This window comes from Gallus gallus, chromosome 7 (genome assembly GCF_016699485.2).
Source record: "Gallus gallus isolate bGalGal1 chromosome 7, bGalGal1.mat.broiler.GRCg7b, whole genome shotgun sequence".
NCBI lineage: Eukaryota > Metazoa > Chordata > Aves > Galliformes > Phasianidae > Gallus > Gallus gallus.
In genome coordinates this window covers 10,852,372-10,873,658 of record NC_052538.1, presented here as the reverse complement: position 1 = coordinate 10,873,658, position 21,287 = coordinate 10,852,372, and the positions used below count along the sequence as shown (strand labels likewise).

At 38.1% G+C, this 21,287-nt stretch overlaps 1 protein-coding gene across 4 annotated transcripts in view; it reads right to left on the bottom strand.

Moving 5' to 3' along the window:
- Positions 1-20,039, bottom strand: part of AOX2 (aldehyde oxidase 2) — a 42,714-nt gene extending 22,675 nt beyond the window's left edge. For 3 of the 4 annotated variants that reach the window (XM_046943580.1, XM_046943581.1, XM_046943582.1), the window contains exons 1-16: positions 19,892-20,039; positions 18,069-18,126; positions 16,441-16,537; positions 15,448-15,556; positions 14,350-14,476; positions 13,336-13,397; positions 12,775-12,861; positions 10,676-10,756; positions 8,063-8,207; positions 6,653-6,745; positions 5,302-5,453; positions 4,509-4,602; positions 3,604-3,713; positions 1,601-1,785; positions 1,196-1,358; positions 890-982 (exon numbers count right to left, since the gene is read on the bottom strand). In XM_046943580.1, the coding sequence (XP_046799536.1) occupies positions 890-982; positions 1,196-1,358; positions 1,601-1,785; positions 3,604-3,713; positions 4,509-4,602; positions 5,302-5,453; positions 6,653-6,745; positions 8,063-8,207; positions 10,676-10,756; positions 12,775-12,861; positions 13,336-13,397; positions 14,350-14,476; positions 15,448-15,556; positions 16,441-16,537; positions 18,069-18,126; positions 19,892-19,948 (1,713 nt within the window). In that variant the 5' untranslated portion in view covers positions 19,949-20,039. 4 annotated transcript variants of the gene reach the window in all.
- Positions 20,040-21,287: the final 1,248 nt, after the last annotated feature.

Here is a 21,287-nt window from a genome sequence, read left to right as displayed (position 1 = left end):
TAAATCCTTCTTGCCCATCTTCCTAAAAAGATAGGTAAATGTGTATTCTGCTGAGTGCTAACCAGACCAAGAAAAATGGTTTCATTCATGTTTCTGCTAATTAAATCCCTATCAAATCCTTCTAACTCTTTAAAGAGCCTGGAGTTGACCGCACTTCAGACACAGCTAGTGAAAGTACATCTGGTGCTCTCTGTTATTGAGTTTCTGATAAATTACATTACTATGGTCAGGGACAGTGAAAAACTGCCAACATTTGTGTTTTGTTTGCTTTTACTCAGTACAGGACTCTTCTCCTTAAAAAAAAAAAATCAGTGTCTGAAAAGAACAAAAACAAAAGAATACATGTAAAGTTAAAGCCTTTTGTGGCAAACTGACACTAAGCAGCCAAAGCCTGATATTTAAAATTTCTGAGTTCTGCAACAAAATAAATATACGGGTGAAAATTCTTGATTTTTTTTTCAATTAAATTTCCATTTTCTGCTGATCAAAGTTTTTAATCCACTAGCTGCCTCTTCCCCTGATATTGCAGTTTTGCAAACAGACTCCTTAGGCTTGAACAACCAGAGAGATATTGCAGCAGGTGATTCCATTTATTTTTACAGAAACCCACTGAACAAGGTAAATTCTGTGCTGAGCTCACACACAGCTGAAAGCTCTGCCCCTGTTCCAGCTGTCAGGATATTGTGATGCTGCACAACACCTTGAGAACCAGGATTATATCTGTGCCCTGATAGACTACAGAATCTGTAAAACAAAAAGTTTCCCACAGGGTCAGCTATTCCAGCAGCTTCATAGTGCACTTAACAGAGACTTAGGAACAAAAACTGAGAAGGGCACAATATTCATTAAGACAGAGTCTGTGGCAGTCCCAGCTGCAAACAAACCTCACCTGATAGAGCTGGACACCCTGGGGAACACCACTTTGTAGCACTCCCAAAGCACTCATCTTATCCTGTGAGAGTTCAGAATACCTGAAGGGATACTGAAAGGAAGATGATGTCAGAGTAGTATTGTCAGACCCTTGTTAAAAGAAAAAAGAAAAAAAAAAAAGAAAAAAAAGTTTTTCCCTAATATATTTTGAAATAGATCACAGCAGCTTTAATCTCCTCCCTCCTATCCCCACATATTTAGAAAACCAGAAATTTCTTACAGCCTGTCTGCTGATGTGGATATACTGTTCTTGTCCAGTCCTTACCATCTGATGTAAGCCATGTAACACTTCCAGGTAAAATCTGAATAAGAAGCTGACAAGCAGAGTTCTTCTATACTCTACTTTTCCACCTGAAGCTGATGGAGGAAGAGAAATTTCCTCCAGCACCAGTTTGCAAGCTTCACTCAGCATCTGATCATTCCACTGTCTGGTAGAAGAATAGGTTAGCATAGACATACACTTTATTAAGACAGCTGAAACTCTTGCAAAGTATGTGGGAAGTATCAAGTAAACAGCATAAGTGATATATCAAATAATAGGGAGGGCTACTAAAAAAACTAGGGAGGGCTACTAAAAGAGACTGTGGAAGCTGATGACAGAATCCAACACGCCCCGTGCATCACTCCACACTTCCTGCTATTTTCTTAAATACATTGGGACATCCACTACCTTCCAATGAGCTTCTCACAAGACTTTCTTGCACTGAGTGTGGTTGAGCCAATGCCTCCATATAAAATACTCAGATCTACAATTGTGTCTGTGCCTGGACTGAAGAGGACTCGCAATCCAGAATTCACTATGGAAAAAGCATTTTTCTGACGTTCAGCTTGTCTGAAGGCTGAAATAAACTCATCCTAATGGAAAAAAAAAAAAGACAATAGAAATGCCATAAATGGTAGAAATTGGTCTTGTTGAAATAAAGCAAATCTACGACTCCTTGTACTTTGATTATCATTGTCCAAAGAAAATAACAGTTTTAACAAACATCTGCTGGAATTAGTTTCAGCTAATCGTAGGCAGGCATACTAAGAGGGTACATTATTTGACATTGTCTGCAGGTAAGAAAACACGCCAAAAGTTTTTCAGTAGTTTGATGACTGCAGAGTACAGGAAAAGCAATCCTGGTTTAAGCCACTTCACATACAGATGGGTGTATTCTTTAAATCTAATTTCAGCTTACAGAACAGTGGTTTATTTTCCAGATCGTGGAGATCCCACTGTGCTAAAGAACCTGATTCTGTGAAGATTTTACACTCAGAGATTCTATGTTTTATTCTAGCTACCACGACGGCATTTACAGAGGGAGGCACTCAAGACAACGGCACTTTCTGTTGTCAGAAATCTCCTTCAGTATTTTTAAAAAACACCTAAGAGCTTCTTTTGTGATCAGGCACAGAACTGATCTCCTTGTAAAGAAAATATCAAGTGCCCTTTTTCTCTAGCCCCAGAAAAATGCCTTCAAATTCAAGGCCAATGAGCCTGCTAGAGGTTAGCACGTTAGTTTCTCTCACTGTGTGTAATTGTAAAACTCAGGGTTGTATGATCAACAGTGAGTTTTACCAGAGATGGAAAAACCCCTTACCAGGACTGAAATTTACTCACTTAAGCAATATCCACACCAAAATCAAAACTAGGAACTGCCAGGAACAAGAGTGAGAACTGTGAGACAGATTCCTTCAGCCTTTGCTCCTTCACTTTCTGATGGCAGTTTTTGCAAAACAAAACAAAACAAAAAACAACCAAAGTTGCCCTATGCATTTTTGTTATCTCAGTAGAATCAATGGAAGAGACATCCCAACATTAAAACAAATGTCAGAAACAGTCACCCCCTGGAAATGGGGTTAATTTTGTGTGCTGAAACTGCTGGATATCGCACGTTGTTCATGTGACTGCTGACAGTTTTCCTCCTCTTTGAAGTGACCTTTTGAGTACACCCGTAGTGCGACTGTCTGGAATACGCTCCACAGCTGCTTTATTTCTCATGTGATGATGCAGACAGGATTTCCCTCTTCTCTTTCTCTGTGGAGGGAACTAAACCTTTCCTCTTCCATTTCCATCCTGTTTGTCTCTCTAATTAGCACTGAGGCTCAAAGTTTCTGCGCAGTACAAACACTGTTGTTGCTACCAGCACAGATTATCCTATAGCAGTTTTCTGCTTGTGGAATTTTTTTTTTCCCTGGGAAACCTGCCATGGCTGGCAGCCTCTAAAAGGCTGGAGCACTCTTCCAACATCAGGCCACATATGTTTACTATGCAGTGTTGCAATGGGCAGCTAATCTGGGGACAGACTTCTGATGTCAGGGTTGGCAGCTACTCCTATGATTACTTTGCCGTTAACTTAAATCATAGAACACAGGCTTGCAGTTGTGCCTCCTGCTTGTGTTATACTTCTCCTCACATCCACTAGAGGGATTCCTAAGAACACAGCAACAATGACATCATTTCCTCCACCTCTAACTTCCTACAGCCACGTGCTGACACCACTGCTCACAGCACTTTGGGTTTTATTATTCAAATTTTACTTTAATTAATGGCTGCACTGAAGGCTTCTACCATCCATTATTTAGACTGAAACGTACAATGATTTTGGTCTCGTATCTGGTTCTATTTACCCAGAAGACAAAGAGACATCACAAAACAGGGCAACTCAGAGAGAACATCGATGATCTTACCTTTGTAGAATATGGGATAAGAACAGAAACAATGACCTCCTTGGGCTCTATGTCTGCATGTTTATGGCCAGCAAGAAACTGGTCATCTAAAAAAATCTGTCGCTTGCCACCTGTCACAGAAAAATGAATTGAATGTGGAGGAAGAAGAAAGCATCCAAATTTTACTTAATCTGAGCAAAAGTATGCACTTGGTCAGGTCATCTATATAGGTTGAATTATCTTCATTTGGAGTGAAAATAATTATGCAAACACGCAGCTGTGAAAACTAAATGAAGATGTGCCAAGAAATGCTGACATTTTCAGTGAGCATTGTTTTCAGTGTAAAATAATAGCTCCCAAGTGCTGCAACAGCCTTAAAGCATACAGCTACCTTCACTCAGGAACTGGCCTTAGACTTTCAAAGTCTATATACATATTTTATGTGACAAGGATGGATTTTGCTTAGGCTTGATAACTGTGTTATTCAAACATTTACACACTCACACACACACACAAGTACCAGTGATTTCAGTAGAAGTTTCTAGGTGCTAAGGCATCATGAGAATGAACCAGTTTTTCTTAAAATAAGAAAGACACAAGTAACAAAAGTAAACACCAGTCTGATAAGTGGAGCAGCACATCCAGAGACCTGTCACACCTGACCATTTTTCTTTCATGAATTCAATGGATGTTTCCTTTGGTCTTGTGAAGCCCACAGACAGTTTTCTACTGGTAGGCATTTCTTGCCAGTTACATCGAGAGGCAAAAGCCAGGACAATGTTGCCTTCTGTTCAGCAAAAACACCAATCTAATTCATCTAGAGGATGTGCAGTAGTGTTTAATTTGAAAAAGAATGACCTATAGTTATATTCTCTTTTGCATTGTTCTGTCCATATGGCAAAGATATGTGGAAGTTCAAAGCTTACCATCTGATGCCAAGTTGAGAACAGATTTGCCAGCACATAAGATTGGGTTCAAGTCCCAGGCTGATCCCCTGCTGACAACATGTCCTCCTAAAGACTTCAACAAACAATTAGGTTATTTTTAGGCTTGTCCTTTCCATGTGTAACAGGGATCTGCACCATAACCCCATTTAATTAACTTAACAGGCCTGTTGGAATATCTTCTATTTGTTTTGTTTAATCTTAACTGAAGTTCTATATTTGTAATTTTCAAGATTATTTAATTTATTGTTCTTTGAAAGTTCTGTCTCACCATCATCTCTGTTGAGAAAGACCAGGTTTACTTTTTTGCCCAATAAGATAAGTGATGGCCAATTTTCTTAATTAGAGGCAGAAATGCAAGGTATGAAACTAAGGGAATTCCCTTCTTAGGGAAAACATCAGAGATGCCCCACATATGAACAGCTATGTGTGCACACTCAAACTAAAGTATGATTGGCTGCCAGGAGTGTAGTACCTTCCCAAATAATTTCACTTTTCTTCTTTGCTCAGTCTCTTCCTGTTTTCTGCTCAGACAGCTAGCAGGGAAAACAAGAGTTTCTCTGTTTACAGCTCTCAAGATATTTGCCCCTGCTGACAACTTACTTCCCATTTATTTCATATTACTTCATACATCATTTGTGAAGGTATTAAATACTTAGCTTTATGAAGCTTATCATAGATTCATCCAGTTTTTTTTCTCCATACATTTGTAAGTGACATTCATACAGATACATCTGTATTGTTGACTTATTTCTCATCACAGCTGAATACATACCGCCATGCTCCTGATCTGTTCTCCAGCCAGAGTTCTCAGCTGCTGCAAGAGAGCTTGGTAGATTTTTGTTTTCTCCTCTGGGAGTTTTGGGATAGTCTCAATGAGAATATCTCTGAGCTGGGCGAGGCAACAGGTAGCTCCTATTACTATCCCTGAAACCAAATGAGTTTAGATCATGAAATCATAATTCCACATTAAATGCAATTCCTATTATAGCTGATAAGGCCTCTAAAGATTTGCTATCGTAGACAGCTTTTGTCAGCAGAATGACAGAGAAGTAAGAGTAAGATACATTTCATATTATAGGCAACAAGAACTTCAAATACTATTTGCTTACTCAGAATTTTTTTCCACTATACATATATCTGAAAAATACTACGTTCTGTATTTGCACACACAAATGCACAACATGTTTTTATGTATCCCCAAAGACACACATGAACGTTAGTTGATTAATCAGGGCAAATGACAACAAATCTAATGGAACCCTTCAAGACTGAGCCCCAAACACTTGATCACGTTTCCACTGGGAACAGACAAGCCACTACCACGTATTTCACTCAACTCTGAAGTACACAGAAAAGTCTTCAAGTGTTGTGAAAAGCTTTTTATTAATAATGGGGCCGCATTCTATGGAAGTGGGTTTAAATGCAGAGTTGCATTTGTAATTCAGTAGATGTAGGGAACATAACGAGAGAAAGAGGCAATTATTCAAACAGATTAATTCCTCTAATTTTAATAGTAGGATTTCCCATGGAAAGGATGCTGTATTTCATATTTTTCTACAGATGTAATTTCTTCACTCAGTATCATGATGTTCCTACTGTACTGGATTCTTAACTCAGTTCTTTTCACATCAGTGCATCTATGATTACTTCTACTAGCTGAGAATCAAGCCCAACTACTCCAAAGAAAATATTCTGCTATTTTGCGTTGAAAATCTATTGTGTTTAAAATCTAACCCTAGCCTAATTAAAGTTCTGCAAACTTTGTCAGAGAAATGGTTGTGACTGAAAGGTAAATGACCAGTTAAAACAAAGAAACAAGGCTGACATAGGGCCTTTCTCTGTTTGCTGTTTGCGGAAATTTGAGATTTGAACAAATATGCTTTTGCAGAATAGTCTAATGAATTGCAACCATCCATCATCAACTCCAGACCTTAAGTAAGGTGATATATTGGCTAAAAGGCTTAGTAAAATGACTGCTACAGGAGAGGAAACAAAAACAAAGCAAAAAAAAACATACAGCAGAAATAAGAGGCAATGGGTCTTATTGCTTCTGGTGTCAAAATACAAAACTCAATTCAGTCATCACTGTTTGTACCATTAGTAGAGAGAACTTGGAGACTTACCATCATCTGTGATACTCACAACTTGCATTTCTGGAATCCTCAAAGGATGGAGAACGATTGGATGATAGGCATCACAGTCATTTTTGTTGAGTCCTGTAAGGGAAAGTATAAAACTGTAGTTAGAGACCTGTTTAAAAAGTTAAACATATTCTTTGACACAGAGAGTGCAAAGCTCAAAAGCATTGTAACTAAGTAGTTGCAAGGTCTTCTGACTTTTGTTATGTACTATCTGAATGCCACATTTTATTGTTTTTCCTTGGTCCACTTCATCTGACTCCCATTGTACTTACTCCTTCTCATACAGTTTTTCAGATCAGTTTGAAGGTTGATCTGAAGTCCAAAGTTCCTTATTCTCTTTCCTGACTTTTGCTCCATGTTCCTCTGAACTGGTTTCTGACCTTTTCCTATATCACGTTAAATTTCACCTCTCACCTCAGAGCTGTATACAATTCCACCTTTATGTATGAGTCACGTCATTTCTGTGCTTCTCTTGTTTTCTCTTAATGCAACATCTTTAATATATATGTATATTCCCAAAGTTCTGTGTGTATGTATGTAGTAATTAGATTACCTTGTGACTTCTCTCTATTGTAAACCTCATGCTTTGTGTAGAGTCCTCTTTGCTCTGCAGTAGCTGTCAGAGCTTTATCCAATGACAAAAGGGAACTTTCTCTTAAAATGAAGGAACTTACATTTTTTCAGACTGAAGAGATTTGCCATGCTGTTTTTTTTTGTTTGTTTGTTTTTGTTTTTGGTGAAGTATTACATCATGGTGGGGGAGAAGCTGGGAGGGAGGGATGAGTGGGTATATTATTGGAAAGATGCCACAATAAAGTTTGTAGTGCAGCTATAACTGAGAACTGACTTATGTCTCTATCTACAGTGAGAAATGCCTCCTGGTTGATTATTCCCTCGAAAAACAAGCAAACAAACAAACAAACCCAAACAGCAAAGAACAACAGCAAAAACCAGAAAAACATAACAACCCTACAAACTCTCAACCTTGTCTATAGTATGCAGAAACTAGCCAGTGTCTAGATATCATGACATATGGGGTTACTTTGCCCTTTTCCTGGGCATTCCTTTGTTACACTCAGGCCAATGTGAATGGGAACTGTTTGATCCTTCAACTTGAGTGACCCCCTTCCTTATTCACACAATTTTCTCTCTGAGGTTACTAGGAGAAGTTAGCGTAGACCCTGTGCTCAGGTTATGGTGGTACTAGTCCTAATTTATTTTCCAACATGCTGTAAAAAAAATCAGAGAAAACGACCATGGCCTAAATATAGAAACACAATCACTAGGGTGAGAGAATGTTCTTAGGATCCTCAGAAGATAAAGTGGGGGCTCACTTACGTGCCCACTGGATAATGTAATCCCTGTGTCAAAAGGTCTTTTGCCATTCCATACCTAAACTGGTGTTCCCCACAACCAGAGGTGCCTTTGGATACTTGGCTTTCAGCTCCAGAAGCTCCTTCAGGCTAGAGGGAGAAATCCATGTTGTTCTCTTACTGCAGAAAATAAGAGTTTTTCCTTGCTGTTCTTGAGCCATTCTCTGTGGTGGAAATGATAAAGATTTGCTGGTTTTGAGTAATGTAAATATAAACAATTCTATTACTACCTAGGATGCTGTTATGACAAATGATGAGACACGAATGGGGTTCTTCATCTTACACTTATATAGTGCTGTACAATGCTGAGTTTTTATAACTATGTCATTGCTAACAGCCAACTAGGTAACTATGCAAGACACCAGACTAGTGGTAGATTAGTCTTCTGTTTTCCTTTCTCTTGCTCTGAAAAAGTTTCCCTTTATATATAATGTAATTAAGAACAGAGCAATGTGATCTGATTTTGAAGGAAATCAGGATGCCAAAAGCTCACTGCATATGTGAGAGAATACAAGAAGCATATTCTGCCAGTCAGGAGAATCATTGTATCACCATCTGCTGGATGTCTCCTATTTGCTTTGATAGACCCTGATTAGTTTCTATGATATGGAATCGATTTTTTTTTTTTTTTTTTTAATAAAAGTAGCTACTTCCTCGTTTATCTGCAAGAACTAATTTGCTTGGAAATACAGTCTCCTTGGGTTGGTTGATCAGTATTTGCAATTTATATATTTATTTTTAAATTAAAGGGTTCCTAAGGCACCTTCTGTCTTACAAGGCTAAAGTTATCCCTTTATTCCACTGAGAATACCATGTATGTTCTTACCATATTCAGCAAGTTCCATGTGGAATCATGCCTTCAAAATATGCGAAAGGGATCACTGAGAAACATCATTTTTTGCTAACAAAGTAATGAACACATAGACCACTTGGCAAATGGAAGAACTACTGCAATTATTAACTGGTTTTCTATGTAAAAGACTTGCCTGGAACACATGTAAATAGGAGCATGTGGACTCAGTCATAATTTGCAGTTGGGCACTCCTTTGCCAGAGAAGAATCTGTCACTAATATTGCTCTCCACATCTTCACAGCTGTACTTCGTGTGCTTTTTCCAGTATCCACGCATTAAATGCATATTATAGAATCATAGAATGGTTTGGGTTGAAAAAGACCTTACAGATCTTCTAGTTTCAACCCCCCCTGCCACGGGCAGGGTTGCCATTCACTGAATCAGGCAATAAATCAGATTGCCCAGGGCTCCAACTCATCAAGTAGGCTTGATATCACATAGAACTTACAGCCAACCTATTTAAATCGGCTGAGAGCCTGCAGCAGACTTCAACAGAACTTGAACAAACTCAGCATGATCATTGTACGTCACGCTGTAGACCTCACATAGCCTGAAGAGACAGATCACTGCTGGCAGCTTAATGTGAACACCTACAACAGATGACAGTACCTCCTTTCTTGATGAACAGCCTTTTGAATTAAGAGCAGTTTAGCAAAGATGTTTAATCCAAGTAGAGGAGTTGCAAAATATCCATTTAATGCTTGCATTCTTACAGCATGAGTCTCACAATGGCAAGTCAAGTAGCAGATAGATAAATTTGCCTTCCACTTCAGGGTTACAGAAAGAAGTTTATACCTTAGAATCATAGAATCATAAAATCGCTAAGGTTGGAGAAGACCCACAGGATCATCCAGTCCAACCATTGGTTTGCATGTTCTGCACTGAGAGACAATGGTTACAAACAGAACTTGTACTCTGTAACTGAAGTGTTTACAAAGTTAACTGCCATAAAGTAACGCTGTGTAACACTGTAACAAACCAAGGAATTAGGCCTTGGCTTCCCGGGACACAAATGAACTTTCGAGTCCCTGAGGTAGTTGCATAATAGCAGTGAGAAGTAACACAAGAATACTTACAGCAAGAGCACAAATAGGAATTTCACAAGAAGCCTTTGAAACATGAGGATTAAATAAAAAATCAGCCTGAGCCTGCCTGCTTGTACTCTACTTGATCTGGTCTGGTAATGCCCTATTCTATCATTTTCACAGCTCTCTTCTCTTGTCACAGACCATGCAGCATTTCACACATCCTCCTTTCAAGTTTCCATCTGTCCTGTGACTTTCTAATAGCTACTGCCATAACTGCTCTTTTCCCTCTCCACCCTCCCTCACGCATAAGTCAGTCCAGGCTCAGGTTGCCAGCCGGAAGGAAACAGTGGGTCCTGTGGCCCTTTGAATCCAACAGAGAATGACAAGAGAGAAAAGACCAAGCAGTTCATCTGGGAACTTTTCAACAAAATGCCGTGTGTCACAAAAAGGTCTGAAATTAAACAGCTCTCAGTAAGGAGATGCTTCAGGAAAACATTAGAAACAACATTTTTGTTCTGGAGAGGCAAACCATTTCTTTCTTGAAAACATAAGCAATTTGGAACAGCGATGGCATACAAATTATCCACATCAAAATGCCTCAGTATGTCTGATTAAAAATGTGGGTTTTTTTTTTATTATTATTATTTTCTGTTTATCTGAGGATAGAGCCATCATGACTACAGTATTTGCAGGAACTCAGTCATGTTTGCATGACAACAAAAGTCACAAATGAAAAATGAGTACTTCCTACCATTAGTTCAGGAGGAAATATAAATTCTTGTGTTGGATCCACGGGTAGGAATTCTGCTGGATTACAAAGACCTGAACGAATCTGCAAAGAAATTGGAGTAAAAATGGTGAGTGAATATTTTCAGAGTAAGCTGAAAGTCTGATAAAACATGAGATTCTTTGCTGAAGTGACATTGAGTTTTGACACTTTATGGGTTGAATTCCATTCAAAAATTTGAGATGGCCAAATTGATGTTTAATGTTAAGTTACACCTATTCACAAACTGCTGTAAGATAGGAGACTATCAGAATAAGCATTCTCAAGCCTTTGCTTAAATTACATCAAGAGTCGAGAAAGATCTTACAGTATTTCCTGAAACCAGTCACGGCAAATGTGCAACAGGAAATATATAGTGTGGGAAAATGCAGTGCTGGATGCTATAGCTAGATTCTTTTCACAGACTGTGACTTTGAATGAGACGACAGTCTGAAATGACAACAAACAACATAGCAGTCTATCTGAGCTGACTTTCTGCTGAAGTCTCTCTACCTTTGCAAGAACTGAATTGCTGGCAGCACATCAGAAAAAACAGCTCTTCCTCTACTTGTTTACAGACACCTCTTTTCTGCTGAGGCCACTCACGAGGCTATGCATTCTCTGAGCTTTCAGTAGTTCACATGGAAAGAGACCGATCCCAGCACTGTTGAGGATTTTCTGCCTCATTGATTTATCTTCAGAATTAAAAATCTTGTCAGACTAGAAGGCAACAGGTCTCAAGCATATCAAGGAAAAAAAGAGATTGACATATCCTAATCTTATCCTTCCCCAAGCAGTCATTACCTCTTGCCACTCTGAACAGATCACGACCACAGTAACTACAAGACCTGCCCCTGAATGACATAGCCCAGTCTGACCGACTCCACTGATCAAATGGCAAAAAAAATTCCAGCTCTTCCTTCATAATAATTAAGTAACAGCTATTTAATTTGAATGAAAGCAATCAAAAGGAATAGAAATCAATGAAAGCCAAGTAAGGGACAACAAAAAAAGAAGTGTTGTTTTATAACCAGCAACTACCACATTGCTAGGTTTGTGCTCCAAACAACTGTGGCAGAAGCTGGCCAACAAATTAAGTATATACACAGGCAGAGACAGTACATTTAAGTGCACAGACACACATGCAGTTACAGTCCATGCAGCTCTAAGGTTTGTCACTGACAAAATACTTTTGCCTTCAATCACCAAAGACATTTTACTTTAGAGAGTTATTTTGGAGTTCCTTAAAGTTTTTCAGTGAGGATAATTACACTTGTGGAATTCAACTTCCCATCATGAAACCAAGAAGTGTTATATTAGGGCACTGTGGTCTCTTCTTGCAGGTGGATTAACACAACAAATTCTGATATGCACACAAAGAACTGCCTTAGTCTACTGGAGTTCCTGTCTGTACTTTTATTCATCCCTTGGACTTTTACCAGAAGAATCATGGGTGATTTTTATAGAGTGCCATATACAGAGTAAGAATAAAACAATATTTTTTTTCTTCTTTCTCACTGTTTTCAAGCAACTCCAATATGGCAATTATAGTAGAATGTAGAAGACACTTATTCCTTAACAATCTTGCACCTACTAACACACAGTAAGTTTTATGAAAATCTTTAGAAGCACTGACTAATATTGCACAGGGATAGCTTTGTTTCCTCAGAGTTGGTGTCTCAAGAACGCACAAACAAATCATGCTGATGGTTGCAGAACTTCTGTTACAGGAATCCAACTTCACGTTAAAACCAGCTTTTTTTAAGGGGAGTGTCTCTCTTCAGAAGTTTTCCTCTCCACAGAACACAGTAGACTTAAATGTGCAATAGTGAGATCCATGTTCTCACTGAAAAAAGTCACTAAATAAGTCACACCACTCTGCACTGTAACCTTCATTCTGACTATGCAGAAATGCAGATATGTTTGTACTACCATTCCCTAGCAGCCAAAGCATGAAATTCAGTCTGGGTTAAACGTCCAAGGACAAAAAAGATAGCCCATTTTCTACAAATTTTGTAATGCAAATAGGAGATAATGAAAACAAACAAAAAAACAAACAAAAAACCCCATTCAATGTATCTTACCCGAACTCCTGCAGAAGACGAGCACCCAAGTTCTTCCTGTTCCAAGCAACATTGCCCAGTTCCTCTCAGCTGGCAACATGTTTGCTCCTAAAGAAATCATATCCTGCTCTATAAAACCAACAAAGCAACTTCATGATTTATTTGTAAATTACCACTTTGATTTTTCCTGTTCCAAAGCAGATGTATTTATTCAGGCAATAAGTCAGTCTCTTGAACCTTGAGGCCCTTAGGACTGAGTTCATTTTGGGTACCTGAGTGTCTTTACCCATATGGCGAATGGAAAAAAGGTCATAACTATTTCAATGGCACCTGGGTCAAAGTGGCTGAAGCTGATGTAAAGGATTCTTAAGTTAATGGCAAGAGTACATGCAAAGTTAAAGTCAGCAGCAATTGTAAGTACCTAGCACATTTGAAAACAAAGTGTCAGATTTTCCAAAGGCTCAACCAAAAAGAATTTCCAAATTAAGCTAGATTTCAGGCAGGTTCTTCAGGAAGCCACAGACTTCTCAGATCCCACCAACGGTCTCAAAATAACAAACATATTCAAAAGCATTGACCTACCTTAGCGAAAGATGCATAGCTGTCTATAATTGGCCTGTATCCTGTGCAACGGCATAAATTACCTGAAATAAACCACATAATGAAACTTAAGAAACTGTAATAATGTTTGGAAGCACTGACAGAATTTGGAATGGTCCGGGATGAAATCTGTGGATATGGAATGTTGAAAATTATGTCCCTAACTCCCTGAAAACCTCATCTGCAAAAATTACTTAAATATTACTTTAAAAGTGATTATGATGTATGGTTGAAATTCCTTACCTTAGAAACCATTTCTAACAATAATATGAGATACTTTTCATAAAGGTATGTCAAAAATAAATGGCAAAAAGCATCCAGGATTAAATACTACTATTACTCTACCACTATTGCTACTACTATCACTACAATCTTTGGATTTTATAATCCGATCAAAAATCTACTGCCGTTGGCCACTATCATGACTTTCACATACAGTTAATAGCAGTAGGAAAATCTCTGCTGGAATTCCTGGTGCTTCTTTCATGAAGTTAAAACTGTCTAATGGGAGGGGTCAATTATTTTGGGAACTATGGGATTGTTAGCAAACTTGGGATTAGAAAGTGAGTTTAAGTTGTTTCATCTCTCATAGTAAATCTTGGAGAGTGGGCATGAAACGTCATGTCTTTTATCTTCCCTGCAATTGTCTGTTAAAATTTTTAACCGGGTTTTTACGTTATTGGTAAGTGTAGTACTTACACGGAAGACAAAAGAATCTATCTTTGATTATACAGATTGTAACACTGAAATAACATTGCATTATATTGAGGCTGCTGAGGTAGGAGGGCTATAAAAACAGACTGTTCTAAATGCAGGGATTTTCAGAAATACACAGTGAGGGCTCAGTGAATTTTAAGATGTCCTTAAGAACACAGTAGTTAGGACAAAACACACTCTGAAACATCCTTTTTTTGCCTTTGCGTCAAATCATACTTGCTACCCAGTTTATATTTATTGTCTCCTTTTACTGTTTAAAATTTACTGTCTGAGACATACCATCCAGAGCAGAAATTATCTGTTCCATGGAAGGTTTCACATGGTTTCTTAGTAAAGCATATATGGACATCACCATTCCAGGGGTGCAGAAGCCACACTGGGAGCCATGGCATTTGGCAAGTCTTTCCTAGAACAAAACATATGGCTTCACTGGCTTTCTAAATAACCATTTTCAAGTTTGTCATCAACAGACATTAGACTAGTAGCAGTTTTTTTTGTTTTTTTTTTTAATCCCACCACGACCATTCATGAGAAAATAATCAGAACAAACATCTAGTTAAAAGATAATACTGTCTCACAGTATTACACTTTGACACTCACAGCCTTAATTCCTTGACATGAGAGCAGAATGAGAACCCAAGACATTCAGTTTAAATATCAACCACAACCATGAAGGCCAGAATATAACAACTGAGCAGTCAAAGCTTCATTGCAGACCAACCCCAGAGTCAATATCTTTAGAAAACAATATTGAGAAAAAAGAGAATATACGGAGAACATTCTTAAATCAGTGTGATCGGACCATGCTTTTCAGGGATGAGGTAGATTGAAGGAAGTACAGAGCTGATCTAATAAAAAGGAAATCTCTGGCACGCGGGGAAGATGTGTGTAATTGAATACCAGTCAATCTAGTTGCCACCTGGGCTAACTCCTCACGTACTACAACATAAGCAATATGTTGTCCCAGATGAGCTGGCTACATGCCATGCTGGTGTAATAACTGAAAGTGAGCACTGCTCTTTGTTCTTCCCAATCCTTTTTGAAAATTGCCATGCTACAAAACACAGGAATGGACAGGCCTGTGTTGTGGAGATTGTGATATAATCCCTGCATGGCAGTACATTAGGGAAAACTCCTTCCATGCTCCTTACTCCATTTCCTGTACCCACACCAGACCAACAGCAACGCAGCAATTATTACTCAAACTCCCAATAACTCCTGTTCATCTAAAAAGATCAGACAAAACACAGAGTTTCTAGAATTCTTTCAGAGATTCTTTACAAGCACACAGTACCTTTTCACAAATCCCATCTCCATTACAGACAAGAAAATCTCATTATCTTTCTGTGTGTACTACATAGCCCAGTGTGTTCTCACCTGAATTGGATTAATCCTGTTTTTTATGCTTCCAACCCCTTCCACAGTAGTAACAGCAGCACCATGCAGTGAGCATATGGGGAGCAGGCAGGAGTTGGCAGGATGGTGTCTTTGAGGTGTAAAGGAGAACCGTGTGTCAAATAGCTTTGTCATATGGGTTATGGAGGAAGAAATAAAGGTTATATACTCCAGCTACTGGGCTATAAAAAGACACTGTGGAAAGAATACACAAGAATACAGAATTCTTCACTTGGACTGTGAGAGCATGCACATTGCTCCTACTGGTGGGATTTCTTTCTACACACAAAACTGTAAGCTTTCTTAATTAAAGAAGAGAAAGGTTAAGTTAAAAAAAAATACCACATGCTTTATTAAAACCTGAGGAGGAGAGTAGGATGTGAGAAAGTCAGACACAACATCTCTAAATGACCTAAGTTTCAAGAGCCAGGGAGAGAAAGAAATTAGAACTTCCAACTTTGCTGTAGACAAAACTGTACAATCACAATGCAACGTGTTCAGTGCTGAAGCCCCCAGAGATTTTAGCTACAATTATGGGAAATGTCTAGTAAAGACACACTGACAGTGACATGTATTCAAATAAGCACAAAAGAGTCAGGAGAAGCAGGTGATAAAAGGGCTGCAGAAATCTCAAATTATAAAGAACACAATTTTACAATATCAGTTCTCCAGAAATTTGAGGTGGAGGTCTTTGTTTGTTTGCTTTGTTCTGCTTTTTATTGTTAGTGGTGGGTTGGTTGCTTTATTTATTTATTTATTTTTGGAAGGGGGGGTGGTTTTGTTGGATTTTTCTTTTTTCTTTTTTTTTCTGTTACTGCATCATAGTGGGACCAACTCTGGAATCTCTTTTGTAGAGAAAGGCTATAGGTGAGGCATTTAAATATGTACCAGAATTCCCCAAGATCTGTCTAAATGGAAAGAAATCAAGTATTTCCAAGTGAACACAAGTTTTCTCAAATATCAGTGTGAGGATACCGTATCTTCTTGACAACTGGGTCATACGTAGACAACATCACAGTGCATGCACCACAGCCTCCGACTCCACAGCCATATTTTGTTCCTGAGAGACGGACTGCAAAAGGAGACTGTTAAAGAAATAAAATACAAGATGCAGAAGACACCTTTTGTTTACATTCTGCTGAGTTTCCCTTGTTCTATATACACGAGCAAAATTGGAGGGATCTTTGAACCAGATAGCTCCAGACACACACAAAAAAATGTACAAGATAGATGAAAATAAAGCAAATAAAGATATAAGAAGGGTAAGAATGGAGAGAAATGAGGGCAAACTTCTAACACAGAGGTTTTCAGACTCAATAGTCAATACCTGGTAAAGTCCCAAAATACTGAAAAACAGTACCCTGTAATTGGAACACGCTGAAGAAATACAGCAATACGTTCTCTGATGAGCCTTATCTGTAATACTTTCTTAAGCCTTATACATAATTATCTGTATTTTCCATTTCTAAAACAGTCACAACAGATTTCAGTATGTTTCCACTGCTGCTTCACGAACACGAAAGGGGTACAGTACCCAAAATGGAGTACTATAGCCATGCGCAAGGCTAAGTTCTGTAAGAAAGGACTTTCTCCATTATGTGCCTCAGTATAAAAGTTCTACCTTCAATTCACAGTCTACTCCTCTGTTGTCACGGTGCCACACAGTCCGTGGAATCTACTGACTCATTTCATCTTAGCTCCTCCATTCATCAGAATGATATGTAGTCCTATTAATCTTCCCACGGAGTAAGCACATTTGGATCCATTTTGCTTATTGGTACTAGATCATGTTTACAAACTAATTTCATCATGTTTCTAGATGTTCCTGCACTCGGTGCAATTTTTGTCCTCCTAGGCATTCCCACTAGTAATCATTATGTAATCATACTAGTAATCATAATAGGAATCATACTATGCTTGACTGTTAAAAAGATGCTAATTTTTCCACTGAATGCTGGAACAATGCAAGTTAATAAAAAAGCAACAGCCTGTAAAGTATTTTCTACTACTGCCCTTCTTCACTTAATCCTTACATTAACGTTGCTTTGCTTCCACCATGGAAGGACCTCAAATGCTAAACACAGATGCTTAATTTTGCAACCTGCATGGCACCTTTTTATTTAGAATAACTGTCACTGAAGTCAATACAGCCTTGGCACCAGTTTAGGAACCTGAAAATTCCCAACTGATAAAAAATAGAGATAAGATAATAGTAAGAAAATACGCTTACGCAGAACTCTTGAAGGGAGGGGGGCCTAAATAAATGGTTTATTATAAAATAAGTTCTGTGTTTATTTCTTCAGTTATGATTTTAATGGCAAATGAACTGAAAGGTTCTCTGTTGTTTAAGAAGCTGTAGAGAAGCATTTGGGCAGGACCTAGAAGAGTTACATTCAGCCTCCAAAATGTTAAACACGCGTAACCAAACAAATAATACACACAAAGCATTGGATTGCACTGCCAAGAACAAATGCAATATGAGATGTCTTATTTCTACGTATTGTTCTGTTCCCAAAGAAAAGTCATATGAATCAGATTAATCCTCAATTATAGTAGTTCACAGAATTGCAGAATTCAAAGGCAGAGCTCAAACAAAAGGATACGTTCCTTTCTTAGATAATACAGGAGTAATTCTTCAGGATCTGCCTTCCTCTCAATTACCTGCATCATGGGAAAAAAAAAGAGAATGATTATGTGCTAGGGAGTGGATATAACCTTCTCACAAGGATTAACTGTGACAGTGAAATGCTGTGATTGTGGATTAAGGAGGTCTATTCGATCAGCAACAGGATCCTGTCACTTTATCACAATCTGCAGATTCAATGAACATGTCAGGTAGTACTGGTGAAACATGTCATTTTAAAGTATTAGAAATCATGGTTTATTCAGAAAAGCGAGAGGGAAAAGAGGCTAAGCAAGCACTGGGTGGAAAGCAATATACTCCATCTTTATACCAGTTCCCTTGTTGACTTGTATCAGCATGAATCAGAAATCCCTTCGTTTTGAAGTCATGGATTTGTGTGTATGAAAATACTGAGTGTTTTTACTTCCTTGAAGTGAGTACTAAGTCACCCTTGTCTCCAGAAAGTGTAAAAATGTATTTTAGGGCCTATCAATGTAGAATGAAGGGAGATCTCACTTCAGGCTTCTCTCAACAGTTTTGTTATATCAGCAGCATGCTGTGGCTACCAGCTGGTTAGTGGTGAGCCGGAGTTCCTAAATAGGAACGCTGTTTAGAGGAATTCAGAGATAACTAAAAGTGCTACAGTAATCTCTCACCTTCACCATAGAAGGGAACAACCAGCATAGGAAAAGGAAAAGTCTTGAGCTTCAAAAATATTTACACCTAAGATGAGGGGATGGTAATAATATAGGCTATTTAGGATCATATCTTTTTCTACTGGTTAAATAACAACAAGTAATACGTGGAACTTCTATAGAAAATATAGAAGAGCACAACAATTAGGCTTTTTTTTTCCCCAAGAGAATGCATTTAAGCATAGTTGACACATACAGACAAATTAAAAAAAAAAGGACAAAAATTTGAACCACTTTTTCTCAATCCACCCGAAACCATTTCTTTTTCTTTTTCTTTCTTTTTTTTTTTTTTTTTTTTAAGCCAGTACTCCTGGTCAAGAATATAAAAATACTGACCAAAGAAGGGAGAAATACATGGCAACTTTTTTTTTATTTTTATTTTTTTTAAAACAAAGTAGTGAAGTTCTTCTCTTTCAGCTTTTAATATATATTGGGTGATGTGTTTATTAATAGGAACTCATTTTTTCTCAAACTGGAAAATCAGAAAAGGTGACAAAAGATTAGAAAAAGAAATGTGAGCTTTTGATATTAAGAACAGAAAAAAAAATCAACCTTTTATTTTCTTTTGGTAAATTTCTGATATTAGAGAACAGCGCATCCTTATGCTATTGGTGTTCACTCCAGCCACGTCAACTTTAGGAATACGTTACCGTAAAGTTTTAGTACATAGTAACTAGCTATAATTCTAAAAACTCCATGTAGTATAGTATAAAGTCACTAATGCAACAGATAGACTGCCCAGTTTTTATGGGTGCACAGAAAATACTGAGCTCACGTAAGCCAAAAATAACAGTTACAGAGATGAGATCTTGAAACTTCTCTCAGATAACTTAATGCTTAAGTGTGATTCCTTACAATGGCTATTTAAAAATTCTTAGTTTTGAATTGAAACCATAAAGAAATCCAATAACCCAATTCACAGTAAAGACAGTGAATAAAGTCAGGAAGAGCCCACTAGCTCCTTCAGGAGAAAACAGGATGCTGTAAGGAACAGCAAATCCGCAAGAAGTTTACCTATGAATGAAATATTGCTCCAGAATAACAGCTTTCCAGTATAAATACTAAAGCACTTTTCCAAAGGAAAAATAAACAGCATTTAAAAACTTACCTTCTTGCCATTCACAAAAAAGACAAGGTCATCTGATTGTTTGTCAAGGCAAGCCATGCTGCTGCATCAATATCTGAAAAAGAGAGTTTTATACACTGTGAGAAATTAATGAAATGCTACAAGCTCCTCATCTAGCTCATATGACTCTGACTCGAGTCAACTAAATTTGCTCTGTGTCCTGCAGAATTTGTTTTCAGACTGAGCATCAAATCAAGTAGATAGGGAGGAGTCAGAGTAAGGTATGCGCATTCACAGCAAGTGACACGTTTTAAGGTGTTAGTGCACCAGACTTTCTACTTGCACTCTGCACAATAACTCTTCTCTGGCGAGCTGAAATTATTTGAAAATAAGACCCCCACTGACTCTAACTTTGTAACCTAAGTGATGAGCTAACTGTTGGAGGGGACTTCTGGGTTTGAACTACAACTGCAAGGCCTCTTTTCAATGTTGTAAACTGTAGAATAGGCAGGAATGCCTAAAGCCAAAACCTGCACTCCTCATTTAATATATCACTGATGGGCATTGTAGCTAGTGTTTTCCTGTAACCAGGTTTCAGAGCCAGGATTACTACTGCATAAACTTCAAAATTTCCTACTGACTATCCCTATGCCACTCCAGCTCAATAGCCTGACTGCTGCAGTTGACATTGAGTTGATCACACCCTATATGATTATCATATGTGTTAAGTTTATAGAGAAAGATACCCTAAATTCTGATCTGCTATTCTAGAATCTGAACTATTTACTCTAGACTCACATTTAGTAAACAAGGTCATTAATCTCAAAATGCATTATTACAGCTGGCTTTTTTTTCTTTTTTGGGGGAGAATTTATATGCATGACTTTCAAAGTCTTGTCTTTTTTTTAATGTATATGTCACTTTTTAATGTTATACAGGAAAGGTACCTCTCTCATTTAGAAACAGTTTAGGATTGCAAGACAAGGTAGTCAGTTCCCCACCTTTTTCCCATTAGGAGGAAATTATTCTCAGCAGAGCTGTGTGCTGATTCTTTAGTGTTTTAGCCCCTCAAGTATGTCGTGAGGATTATCATGATGAAAAATTGAAGTCAAAAGGCAGTGTAGACAAAAGCCCTAATGAACTCTGACAACTGCAGCACTACTGTGGTATTCCTCATACGTTGCAATATGCAGGATTAAAGGACAAGAAGAGAAATAAACAGAACTAATACTGGAATTTGGCCGTCCAATATCTACCTTTTAGGGCAACAGACCCCAAATCAGAACTTAGTGCCTATATGTTATAAAATCATAGAATTGCTAAGGTTGGAAAAGACCCACAGGATCATCCAGTCCAACCATTCGCCCTTCACCAATGGTTCCCGCTAAACCATGTCCCTCAACACAACATCCAAACGCTCTTTGAACACCACCAGGTG